This window comes from Notothenia rossii (assembly GCF_949606895.1).
Source record: "Notothenia rossii genome assembly, chromosome: 5".
Lineage (NCBI taxonomy): Eukaryota > Metazoa > Chordata > Actinopteri > Perciformes > Nototheniidae > Notothenia > Notothenia rossii.
Window position 1 is genome coordinate 20,012,691 of NC_136903.1, and position 13,251 is coordinate 20,025,941.

The 13,251-nt window shown below is 40.6% G+C and overlaps 1 protein-coding gene across 1 annotated transcript in view; it reads right to left on the reverse strand.

The window, feature by feature from the left end:
- The window catches only part of wwox (WW domain containing oxidoreductase), a 134,850-nt gene extending 124,038 nt beyond the window's left edge, over positions 1–10,812 (reverse strand). Inside the window, exons 1-4 of the mRNA XM_079683238.1 lie at positions 10,577–10,812; positions 8,641–8,705; positions 6,052–6,109; positions 5,756–5,925 (exon numbers count right to left, since the gene is read on the reverse strand). Coding sequence (XP_079539364.1) covers positions 5,756–5,925; positions 6,052–6,109; positions 8,641–8,705; positions 10,577–10,683 — 400 coding nt within the window. The 5' untranslated portion in view covers positions 10,684–10,812. The remainder of the gene's footprint in view (positions 1–5,755; positions 5,926–6,051; positions 6,110–8,640; positions 8,706–10,576) is intronic.
- Positions 10,813–13,251: the final 2,439 nt, after the last annotated feature.

The window sequence follows — 13,251 nt, forward strand, 5'->3', positions numbered from 1 at the left end:
GGCAAGACAAACTGCATCACTGTCTCGCCTCCCAGCACTATTGCAATGGAGTCTCAAGGCTGGCCACAAACCAGACACTATGACATTTCATGCATAAATAAACTCATATGTGGTTTTCACGTTCACGTGCATTAAGAGCTAAATCAAAGCGCTAATATGTAAATTTGCTAATTAAATAATATCCCACCATTACTAATAAAAATGTCACATTTCCTGTGGAAGGAATAAGCACTGAAGAAAATAGAAATAGCCTTGACACTTGGATTAAAACACTATTGATGCCATTAAAATGCTAAGTGGGTCCAACCAATTGGCATAACCGCATTTCACTAGTGGAATGTCAAAGGAGCACACGAGTAGTAGCAATTACTATTAGAATACTGTTAATTATGGGAGCTGCATATTTAATATGTGCAAGAGTAAAACAAAGGTTATGTTAATATGGGTTTATTAAGTATTCACATTCTATAAAAATGCCTGAGTGTTCTAGCTATTTGGTGCATTCTTGGGAGAAAAGCTGCTTTTTTCCAATGAACACATTTTCATTTACTAAATACATTGCAGCAAATCTTAAATGTGGATTATCTTTTTCATTATATAGTTTTTAAACAAAGGCAAAAGCCGGCACAAGTGAAGCACTTAATATGATAACGTTTGAATACCCCAACCGCAACATCATCATGGACCTCCTGTGCCCTCTTGTGGTGAAAACCATCTGCAATGTCCTCCATTCTCCCTATATCATTATTTCTTACCACCTTTTAATCAATAAAGAAAAAATTAATTATTATCAGAACAATACATCATATTTCAGCTTTCTTTCAGAGGGTCTTTGGATGTTGACAGTGAAATTTCACCTTTTCCCTTCTCAAACATTCTCCCGGTTAATGATGGAGATATTAATAGCAGCAATTTAAGAGAAGTGTACATTAGGCGCTTTCACACCGGAGTACTTTTCCCCGTACTTTTCCCGTTTAGTTCCGATAGTTCCTGGGATTTTGCGTTCACACCAAAAAGAGAACTTAGTTCATGAGAACTTTTACCCCCTATTTAGTGCCTGCTAGAGAGGTGGTACTTTCCTGGGGAGAAATCAACAGTTTAGGTGAAAATGTCAATGGAGCAACCTTACATTTTTATGCGGACGATACCGTGATGTACTGTGCAGGTCCCTCCATTAAGGAGGCTGTTGTTGAATAGCAAGCTGTTTTTAACATTATTCAGATTCAGCTCTCTGAACTAAAGCTTCTTTTAAATGTTGATAAAACCAAGGTAATGCTCTTTTCAAAAGCTAAAAAGACACCAGAGCCTGTTTTAGATATTGTAACTACACAAGGGATAAAACTTGAAGTGGTTACAAATACCTTGGTATCTGGCTCGATGATTGTCTCACGTTTAAACTTCATGTCAATAACCTGCTTAAAAAACTGAGGGTTAGGCTAGGTTTCTTCTACAGGAACCAGTCCTGTTTCTCGCTTGAGGCCAGGAAAAGGCTAGTCACTGTGACCTTTTTACCTGTGCTGGACTATGGTGATTTGATTTATATGAATGCACCTGCCAATTGTCTGGTCAAGTTAGATGCTGCGTATCACAGTGCACTAAGATTTGTGACAAACTGTAAACTATTGACCCATCACTGTTACCCTGTATGCAAGGGCAGGTTTGCCTTCACTAACTGTACGGAGGCTCAGTCACTGGCACATTTTTATATACAAAGCCATGTTAGGGAAACTTCCATCCTACATCTGCTCCTTAATCTCACGGCAAATTGTAAGGGGCTACTGCCTGAGATCGCATGCTGTGGTTTTATGAAATGTGCCAACTGCTAGGACTGTCTTAGGGAAGATAGCTTTTAGATGCGCAGCTCCTCTGTCTTGGAATAGTCTACAATTGAAATGGAAACTGAGCAATCTGGTGCCACTAAATGTTTTTAAAGCTTGGTTGGATGCTACTCAATCGGATGCTGCTGGTACCTGTTCATCTGGATAGTTATTGTAAATTGTAATCCCTGTAATGATGCTGTATAATGTCCTTTTTGTTGCTCTGTCGTTTTATGTTTGTATGTTTCATGTGGAACCTACTTGAGCAGGTCTCCCTTGAAAAAGAAATCAATGATCTCAAGGGATTCACCTGCATAAAAAAAAAGTCCCAGTCCGCCCCTGCACAGAGCAGAGCTGAGCAGATCACACACACAAATATCATGCGCCTTGGTGACCGGACACCTCCTTCATAAAACCAATATAAGGGGGAGTAACCGGGCAGTTTGTGTGTGTGTGTGTGTGTGTGTGTGTGTGTGTGTGTGTGTGTGTGTGTGTGTGTGTGTGTGTGTGTGTGTGTGTGTGTGTTAGAGGTTTCACCAACTAATCGACTAGTCGACTACCTTTACCACTAGTCGGCGCTGTAGGCCCTAGTCGACTAGTCGTGAAAAAAATGGAGGTAAACGAGGTGCTGCAAAATGCTCCAAAACACGTCCGACATTCTTATGTATGGCAGTACTTCAACGAAGATGTAACCAACTCCACAGTGAAGTGTCAGTTGTGTACAGCTGTACTGAAGTACAATACAAATGCATCTGCTATGCGCAACCATCTGAAGATGAGACACCCGCTGCCGACAGCTAGCACTAGCAGTAATGCTAGCACCGGTGAGCAACGGACCAGCGTCAGCACTGAACAGAGGCCAACGAACAGCAAGAAAACACGGGTCAACAGTGATGCGGATGATGAGCTACGGGATTACTGCCAGCGGACACCGCATATCCCCACAATGGATAATCCACTGGAGTGGTGGGCAGAAAACGTGCACCGCTTCCCCCGCTTTCGAGGAGCTACCTGGCTATTCCAGCCACAAGCACCCCGAGTAAGAGGTTTTTTTCCCTGGCAGGCAACACTGTCACCCGAAAGCGGTCAAGCCTCCTTCCCTCACATGTCGATGCGTTGGTGTTCAAACCAAACCAAAAATATGGAAAGGTGGACGTTATCGTGGAGGACAGCGAATAAAGTGTTGCGCACTGGATTTACGTGGCATTTATGTAAACAAGAGTTTTTTGCTGTCGATTTTGGTGAGTCCAGTTACTGTTTGTTATTTACTCAGCCATGTAACACAAATTAAAATGCAGTGTTTAATGTTACTGTATGAGTTCCAATATAAAATACAGTTGTAAACCTCTCTTTGTGTGTCTTTATTATGACGTGACGACTAGTCGACTACTATTTTGAAAAATGTGTCGACTAGTAAATATTGGTAGTTGTGAAACCCCTAGTGTGTGTGTGTGTGTGTGTGTGTGTGTGTGTGTGTGTGTGTGTGTGTGTGTGTGTGTGTGTGTGTGTGTGTGTGTGTGTGTGTGTGTGTGTGTGTGTGGTTAAAACGTAACAGCCTGCGGTCACTCTTTAGCTGTTCGAATGAAGGTAAATACAGTGTAGGCGGTGCGTAAAAGTTCTTTGAGTTGCACGTCCCGCTGTCTCCTGGAGTGACCACACACCCCTGGCCGAAATATCCTTAAAATTAAGTCTGAATACGAAATATGTGTCAAATAATGTATGCACTGTCATTTCCCCACGTAAACATAACAGTCTGCAATGAAACGGTTGTTTCCTGTGCGCTCCACTTCCTCCTTGGCACACCGGTAACTTCAAACTTTCTCCAAAAAAAAAAAAAGTCGGGATAACGGGTTAGAAACGTTCTCGTGCGCACGAGATACTAATCCGTTATCCTGACTTTTTTTTTTCTCAGTTTTTTTCTCTTTTCTCCCATGTCCCTTTAGAGGCTCCGTAAAGATGAAACACCTCCACGACTTAATATTTTCTACTTTTCTACAAAAGCTCTCCCTGAGCAACCACAAGACTTTCCTCGCATCTTTGCCAATGATATTTTTGTACTGGGTCAATGTTTCACTTTTGTTTGGTTATTAGTAACCATACTTACCTTTAACTTAACTTTGTTTTGGCTTTTGTTATTTAATTATGTTTCCAGAACAAAAAATAATTATAATAGTTTATCTGCGTTAATGTACTGGGATTTCGACTTGTTGATCTTTTTTCTACGATGCATTCAAAAACTGTCTAAAAAAAGCAGTCATCCTAGTTGATTTCAGTTGAGAAGTTTTTTAGAAACCATGAGCTTTAAAGATGTTTTAAAAAATCTGGTATATTTGTGCCGACACTGTTAAAGGTGGGGTAGGTCATTTTGGAGAAACCAGCTCGAGTGCACTAGAATTTGAAAATACACAACCGGAAAAAATCTGCCACTTCCTTACAGAGCCCCTCCTCCAACACACACGAAAACGCGCACGTGACCAATGAGGGCACGAGATAAGTTTGTGCACAGATGGAAGGCTGACAGGCAGGTAGGCCATCCAGTTATTTTAGCCATCCATCCATCCATCCATCTTCTCCCGCTTATCCGTGGTCGGGTCGCGGCGGTAGCAGTTCCAGCAGAGAGCCCCAAACTTTCTTTTCCCTGGCCACATCAACCAGCTCTGACTGGGGGATCCCAAGGTGCTCCCAGGCCAGAGAAGAGATATAATCCCTCCATCTGGTTCTAGGTCTACCCCTTGGTCTCTTCCCAGCTGGACGTGCCTGGAACACCTCCCTAGGGAGGCGCCCAGGTGGCATCCTAACTAGGTGCCCGAACCACCTCAACTGGCTCCTTTCGACGCGAAGGAGGAGCGGTTCAACTCCGAGTCCCTCCCGGATGACCGAACTTCTCACCTTATCCCTAAGGGAGACACCAGCCACCCTGCGGAGAAAACCCATCTCGGCCGCTTGTACCCGCCGGGCCGGCTAAAATGATTGGTCGTGCTTTTTACAGTACTACGGCTTCCACAGATGACATTTTTGTATGGATCTTTTGTCAAAGCACTTCAGATATTCATTGCTATCGGGATGTTAAGAGCATTCCATGGAATATAACAAAAAGTGTATTTCGAGCCGGTTTCTCAAACTTACCTACCCCACCTTTAATGTCAATAAAATAATGTTCTTTCTTACAGTAGAACAACTTCAAATCATACATCAAATAAGATTTTCTCAAGGATAATAATACTTGGATTTGGATCATGTCTATCTGATGAATCCTTGAATATGTATATAGATAAAGAGACAAATGGAAGTAGGAACATCAAGGTCGGGAAGGCATTTAAGTTCACAAGCTCAGTAAAGGTCCCCAGGCTGCCGTAAATCTATTGTACTACAGTGCTGCATCTCCTAATACACACACAACAATTACACAATGCTTTGACTTTCCTTGGGACAAAGAATTTGAATATAAAGACAATTAACGATTTTATGTTTATTTGATTTCCCTCATGCTGTCATTATCTATCCCGAACAAAGCAGCAAGTCTGAACAAATGGCCACTACTTGTGCTAATTTAAACTAAAGGAAAGAGGAAATACATTTGTATCCAGGCCATTATATAGTGAGCAATGCATTTGCTGGCTACAAATGGACACCATTCATTACAGTTAACAATGACATCCAATTCTGCCCAGCTAATGAACTTCAATACAATCATGTTCGATATTAAGGAGTGATTTGTTGAGTCTAAGTGTATCATTTTGGAGGCTAATGTTGATGAATGTCTGGGTGTGGAGAGATGGGACTTGCAGGGAGCAGAGAGGCTCTCGTCAAGTAACCCTTCTTCTACTGTGTGATACCACATCACCACCTAGTGGCATCATAATGGAAACACACGGATGATTTTTAGCCATAACATAACATTAGTGAATTGGTAAAACGTATTAAGATTTTTGACTCACCAATGCCAGAGTTGCCTCCGGTAATCAGGATGACCTTGTCTGAGAAATCGCGGCCCTGCAGGATCTCCAGAGCAGCAGTGTTTCCATCATACCGCTTTGGCTTCAACACCACATCCTCTACTGTAAAGGCCTGCCGCGGGTCGAAGTATGTGGTCCGCTTGTTAATGTGACTAAAAGGACAGAGGAAAAGGTATGTTACAACGGAGACGTTATGCCAGATTTATGCAGTCTAGCTTATCCTGTGAGGCCAAAAATAAACTAACTTGTTTCCTCTGTTGAACAAAAAGTCTACTTACTCAACATAAATAATCTGTCCTTTTTCATCCGTTTCTTGCTCCCAACCGTATGGTAGATCTGTGGGAAAAGACACAGTTATATACCAAAGAACGTTTTCATGTAGCATTTAAAAGCAGAGTTACTGAAAACAAGATACAGGAATAGATTAGATTAGGTTCAACTTTATAGTACAACGAAATGCAGTTTGCATCCCACCAGGAAGTGCAATGAGTAATAAAGCGCATTAGTTTTCAATTGATTTACATAACAGAACAAATACAAGGTACAGGGTTTATACATATATAAATATACAGTGGGGCAAAAAAGTATTTAGTCAGCCACCAATTGTGCAAGTTCTCCCACTTAAAAAGATGAGAGAGGCCTGTAACTTTCATCCTAGGTATACCTCAACTATGAAAGACAAAATGAGAAGAAAAAGAAAATTTCCAGAAAATCACATTGTCTGATTTTTAAAGACTTTATTTGTAAATTATGGTGGAAAATAAGTATTTGGTCAATAACAAAAGTTCATCTCAATACTTTGTTGTATTCCCTTTGTTGGCAATGACAGAGGTCAAACGTTTTCTGTAAGTCTTCACAAGGTTTTCACACACTGTTACTGGTATTTTGGCCCATTCCTCCATGCAGATCTCCTCTAGAGCAGTGATGTTTTGGGGGTTTTGCTGGGCAACACGGACTTTCAACCCCCTCCAAAGATTTTCTATGGGGTTGAGATCTGGAGACTGGCTAGGCCACTCCAGGACCTTGAAATGCTTCTTACGAAGCCACTCCTTCGTTACCCGGGCGGTGTGTTTGGGATCATTGTCATGCTGAAAGACCCAGCCACGTTTCATCTTCAATGCCCTTGCTGATGGAAGGAGGTTGTCACTCAAAATCTCACGATACATGGCCCCATTCATTCTTTCCTTTACACGGATCAGTCGTCCTGGTCCCTTTGCAGAAAAACAGCCCCATAGCATGATGTTTCCACCCCCATGTTTCACAGTAGGTATGGTGTTCTTTGGATGCAACTCAGCATTCTTTCTCCTTCAAACACGTCTAGTTGAGTTTTTACCAAAAAGTTATATTTTGTTTTTATCTGACCATATGACATTCTCCCAATCCTCTTCTGGATCATCTAAATGCTCTCTAGCAAACTTCAGACGGGCCTGGACATGTACTGGCTTAAGCAGGGGGATACGTCTGGCACTGCAGGATTTGAGTCCCTGGCGGCGTAGTGTGTTACTGATGGTAGCCTTTGTTACTTTGGTCCCAGCTCTCTGCAGGTCATTGACTAGGTCCCCCCGTGTGGTTCTGGGATTTTTGCTCACCGTTCTTGTGATCATTTTGACCCCACGGGGTGAGATCTTGCGTGGAGCCCCAGATCGAGGGAGATTATCAGTGGTCTTTTATGTCTTCCATTTTCTAATGATTGCTCCCACAGTTGATTTCTTCACACCAAGCTGCTTACCTATTGCAGATTCAGTCTTCCCAGCCTGGTGCAGGTCTACCATTTGGTTTCTGGTGTCCTTTGACAGCTCTTTGGTCTTGGCCATAGTGGAGTTTGGAGTGTGACTGTTTGAGGTTTTGGACAGGTGTCTTTTATACTGATAACGAGTTCAAACAGGTGCCATTAATACAGTTAACAAGTGGAGGACAGAGGAGGCTCTTAAAGAAGAAGTTACAGGTCTGTGAGAGCCAAAAATCTTGTTTGTTTGTATGTGACCAAATACTTATTTTCCACCATAATTTGCAAATAAATTCTTTAAAAATCAGACAATGTGATTTTCTGGACTTTTTTTTTTCTCATTTTGTCTCTCATAGTTGAGGTATACCTAGGATGAAAATTACAGGCCTCTCTTATCTTTTTAAGTGCGAGAACTTGCACAATTGGTGGCTGACTAAATACTTTTTTGCCCCACTGTATATAAATGTGCTCAGCTCAGCAGAACCTGTTGGTAGTTCCTCTGTGCAAGGAAAAAACCAGAGGTGACAGGGCTTTCGCTGTTGCAGCTCCCAGACTGTGGAACAGCCTCCCAGTACAAATCCAGACTGCTCAGTCTATTGAACTTTTTAAATCTCAGCTAAAAACTCACCTCTTTGCACTTGCTTTTAACACTAGTTGAGCATAACATTTTGATATTTGTATGTGTTTTTATATGTTTCTAGTTATTGTGCTTTTTATCTTGTTTTCAATTATTGTTTTATTATTTTACTCCTATTGTGTTATTTTATATGTGTTCCCTGTACAGCACTCTGGTCAACTGAGGTTGTTTTAAATGTGCTATATAAATAAATAAAGATTAAGATTGAAATAATGATAATAAAAATAGCAGATACAGATGTTGTAAGTAGTAAATAAAGGCATTATCAATGAGTCACAAGGAGTGCAATGTTCCTGATTGTGAGGCTGTGTGGGTTTGAGCCCCATGACATTCAAAGGGGAGTGTGGTGCTGAGTGTGAGAGTTCAGGAGGGTTATGGTGTTATGGGAAAAGCTGTTTCGAGACTATTTCATAAAAAATTATTTGAATATGTGCGCATATGCCTTGTATATAAAGCAGAACGGAATACCTTTAAGGACATGAAGAATAAGTCATTATAACAAACCTCCAGCACAACGTTTTTTCTTTCCTGTCTTGGGGTGTTCCCATTGTGTCTTCATCTCATCGTGGCTGTTGGTGCACAAAGACAAAATTATTAACCCAGCAGTTTCCCTTACTTTACTCAATTGTATTTCATAATTTCATTTCAATCTAATAAACACACATTGATGTGATACATTTTGATAGTAATGTCCAATATCTCGCTGACTCATTGACATCTGCAGTATTTTGGTTTGCTGAAGACAAAGAAGCAAATGCACATTTACATTCAGGTGAATATAATATACAGCACAGGTGAGCATAACTGAATAGAATTAAAAATGTGTCCTTGGTTACAAAGTACTAAGGATACTTTACACACATTTATAAAAGAAAAGGAATAGACAGGGTGGACGTCTAAAAAGGGATATACAGTACCAGTCAAAAGTTTGGACAGACCTTCTCATTCAATGGTTTTTGTTTATTTAAAAATGTTTCTACTTTGTAGATTAATACTGAAGACATCCAAACTATGAAAGTACACATATGGAATTATGTAAGTGTTCAAAAATCCAGAATATGATTTTTATTTGAGATTCTTCAAAGTAGCCCCCTTTTGCCTTGATGACAGCTTTGCACACTCTTGGCATCTCTCAGTCAGCTTCACGAGGACCCCCCCGGGAAAGGAAGAGCAAGAGACACCTCTGCTGCAGAGGATAAATACATAAGAGTTACCAGCCTCAGAAACTGCAAATTAAAGCACCTCAGATTAGAGCCCACATAAATGATCACAGAGCTCAAGTAGCAGACAAATCTCAACATCCACCGTTCAGAGGAGACTGCGAGAATCCGGCCTTCATGGTCAAATTGATGCAAAGATCCACCACTGAGGATGCACAACAAGAAGAAGAGAGTTGTTTGGGTCGAAGAAACACAAGGATTGAACATTAGACAGTGGAAATCTGTACTTTGGTCTGATGAGTCCAAATTTGAGATTTTTGGTTCCAACCGCTGTGTCTTTGTGAGACGCAGAGAATAGCAGATGGTTTCTGCATGTCTGGTTCCCACTGTGAAGCATGGAGGAGGAAGTGGGATGGTTTGGGGGGGCTTTGCTGGTGACACTGTTGGTGATTTATTCAAAATTCAAGGCACACTTAACCAGCAAAATATAAATCATATTCTCAATGTTTTTAACACTTTTTTGTTCACTAGATAATTCCATATGTGTTCTTTTATAGTTTTGATGTCTTCAGTATAAATCTTCAATGTAGAAAAGATTTAAATAAATAAAACACTTCGAATGAGAAGGTGTGTCCAAACTTTTGACTGGTAGTGTAAGATGTATAAGAGAAGTTAATTTTAGGATGGACATATGACACTTTCCCTCCGGTAAAAGAAAATCATGACCCATCAGTAATGAAAAAAAGGTTAGCCTCAACGGCATACTGAAATAGAAATGGTTTTTGTGTCATTAAAACTGTGATTTATTGGTGGTCCCTCAGTGAAACCCTGAAGTAAAGGTCAAGGACTCGGATGGGATCCGCTTAAACTAACTTTACAACGTTGTTGTCATTGTTGTTGCAGCAATATCCACGTGTTTTGCTTCATCACTGATGAGGATTTCAGGATCTCATAATCAAAGAATAAGTTTTCTATCACCTAACAACCTCCAAGCTACGGTAGGCTATGCGATACAAGAGTCAGCCTTATGAAGACCAAGACAGTTTACATGTAATATCTACCATTCGCAGAAAACCTACCAAGTCCTGAGCCCTGTGGGGTTTATAATCCATGCTAACAATTCAGATATCACAGCCCATCAAACAGGTTTAGCTAGCCAGCTGTGTTAGCCTCATGGTGATAACGCTGATATGATTACTTGGTCGGTGAACAGCACTAAAAGGACACTCGTGAAAACAGACATGTTCGTGTTGACAGGAAAAACGAGGATTTCCACTCACCTTGCATAGTAGACCCATCCATCTTTCGTGGATCTCTCTTCCCATCCGGGGGGTAACTCGTCCTCACTATCGGTATCGTCCATGCCTGCGTATTTTAGAGCTGCCATTACTCGACGTAAACGACGGCGTTATAACCACAAATCCAGTGAGAAATATCTGCTCTGACAAATAAATGCAACTGTCAGATTAGTAGAGAACACAGCGCTTCCCCGGCACTTCCGCAACAACACGGTGAAGCTGAGCGAACTGCCTTGTGGGTAATTGAGGCTGAAGAACGTTAGTTAACTGTCGTTACTTTTGAAAATATTTCACCGTACTAATTTCAATCAACGTTTTAAAAATACAATCAAGCCTATCTTTGAATAATAATCTCATGCATTATAGCCTGGTTTAATGTTACAGAGACCGTCTGAAAATCAGGACACAATAAACTCGACACCCAGAAATAATGACCATAACAAAGCTAAACTAGTCAGTAAACTGCCTTAAAATGGCTTACATTTGAAAATAAGTAAAATTATGATACAAAGTCAAAATATGTGTTTGACAAATCCAACCAATTCAATTTCATCTCTCCAATGACTAGCTTTTATTTGGGATTAGTGGCTTGTAATAACTGCATTTTGGCATGCTATGTTTCCTTATAAATGGTTTTATATTTACTTGTTGGTACAAGTAATTGGCTTTTTTTTGTTTGGCTGTGTGACATCCTTCTGGCCTGCACCTGCTCCTTAACTTGTCGGCTCTTTTTTATGCAAAGCAGCATTTTTTCCCATTCTTACTGCAACATTACCTTTCCTATAACTGGTTTAGGTACCTGTTGCTGGTGTCCTGTCTGTCTGCTGACTCTGTTATTAGGGAGCAGGGCAGCTGTAAAAAATGTAAATATACATGTCATTTTTAAATATGCAAATAGAATGCTGATGCCTTAAGCCAAGTTAATACAAGCAAGTGTGACCTTTATATAAAATCTTCTTTGCGAACATACCTTTATTTAAATTAATCCTTGAATTAAGAATCAAGTAAGCTATTTTGCATTCATTTGAACTGAATTGTTTCAATACCATAAGCAAGCCTGATAAACCGCTGATGTTGTCCACTGTCAATCAAAAACAAACACAAATAAATTGACTGCCTATACATTTGGTCTAAGTATCTGAGGCCTTGTTAGAGCTTAGTCTAGCTGTAAACCACAATGTTACAGCAGTGAATCTATACACACACACAAAGAGGCTTTATCCAGTCTCTGCTTTTAAGCTCTCTACTGGCCCCTAACACAGTATGAAGAGTGGCAACATTGTTAGGAAGCCTACTCAGAGAGAAGCTTCTTTGCACACATGGTCACTTTCTTCTGTTCCACTTGTGACTCTTGTGTTTGCAGTGTAGTGGTTTAACTAATGTACTTCTTTAATTGAGCAGTTTTCCTGGAATAAGAGACACATGCAATGTGCTGACCTTGAAGAATCTGCTTACAACTGGCACATGGTTTAGTATAATTGACTGAAAAGATGCCTCTTGGTTATTTCCTGCCTCTCTCTCCTGGAGCACAATTCAAGTGTCTGATGCACTAAACTAAAGCATGCGGAGAATGCCTTTATCTATATGACTTCATTATGGCACAGTCATAAGAATGTGTGATGTTTCATTCTGTGCAAATGATGCAGAGCTTAAGATAATTTTACTGGAAAAACGCTACCCCAAACCTGGCAAGACAGTTTTGCACTCTCAGTTACTGCCTGGCTGACAAAGCAGTCCACTCATGACTCAATCAGTTCAGTACTCCCCATAAACTCCTTCTACGCAGTGTCCTGTCACGTCCTCATCCAGCTGTCATGATGTGTCAGGGAGCTTGTTCGCGGAGACACAAAGACGTTGTTTGACAAAATAATCTTGACTCATGGTCCATTTTATATTTATTTTCTTCAAAAGCTTTCAACTGCATTACGGGGATATAGTTCGCTCAGTTGATTTCCTTTCTTCTGACACAGTATATTATTACATATAATATAACATTATAATATATACTATTTCCAAGGTCACAAATGATCTCTCACTCTCAAACAACTGCTTGAATAATCACAATAACAAAGGTAAAACACTGAAAATCAGTAGAATGTAGGCCTACAGTACATACATATATATATATACATATATATATGTATATATATATATCTAGCTTGGAAATGGATAGCTTTATTTATTTAAAATAGAGAATAATGTTATTTCTTACATTTCTGAAGAGTTCTGAAGGTAGCCTACCTGTAATGGAGGATCGAATATTGCTTAGAAAAGGCTATAGACTTTTTTATAAATACAATGTTTGGATAGCCTGTGTGTATTTCTCCAATTCACAGAACTGATTAAAGCTTTTATCATAACCGGTGCATCAGCATCGTATTGAAATGATATAATTAGACTCAAGTGACCCATAACGGTTGGAACAAACCATGCAATGCAGCCTAATGACATTACTTTCCCCTGTGATGGCTCACTGTATCCCCGCCGGCCACGGCCACAGCGCATGCCCCTGGGCAGAGAGAGAGAGAGAGAGAGAGAGAGAGAGAGAGAGAGAGAGAGAGAGAGAGAGAGAGAGAGAGAGAGAGAGAGAGGGGGGGGGGAGGGGCTAGGAGGTGGGCCGACCAACTGTGGGCAAGTGTGTGTTTGTGTGTGTGTGT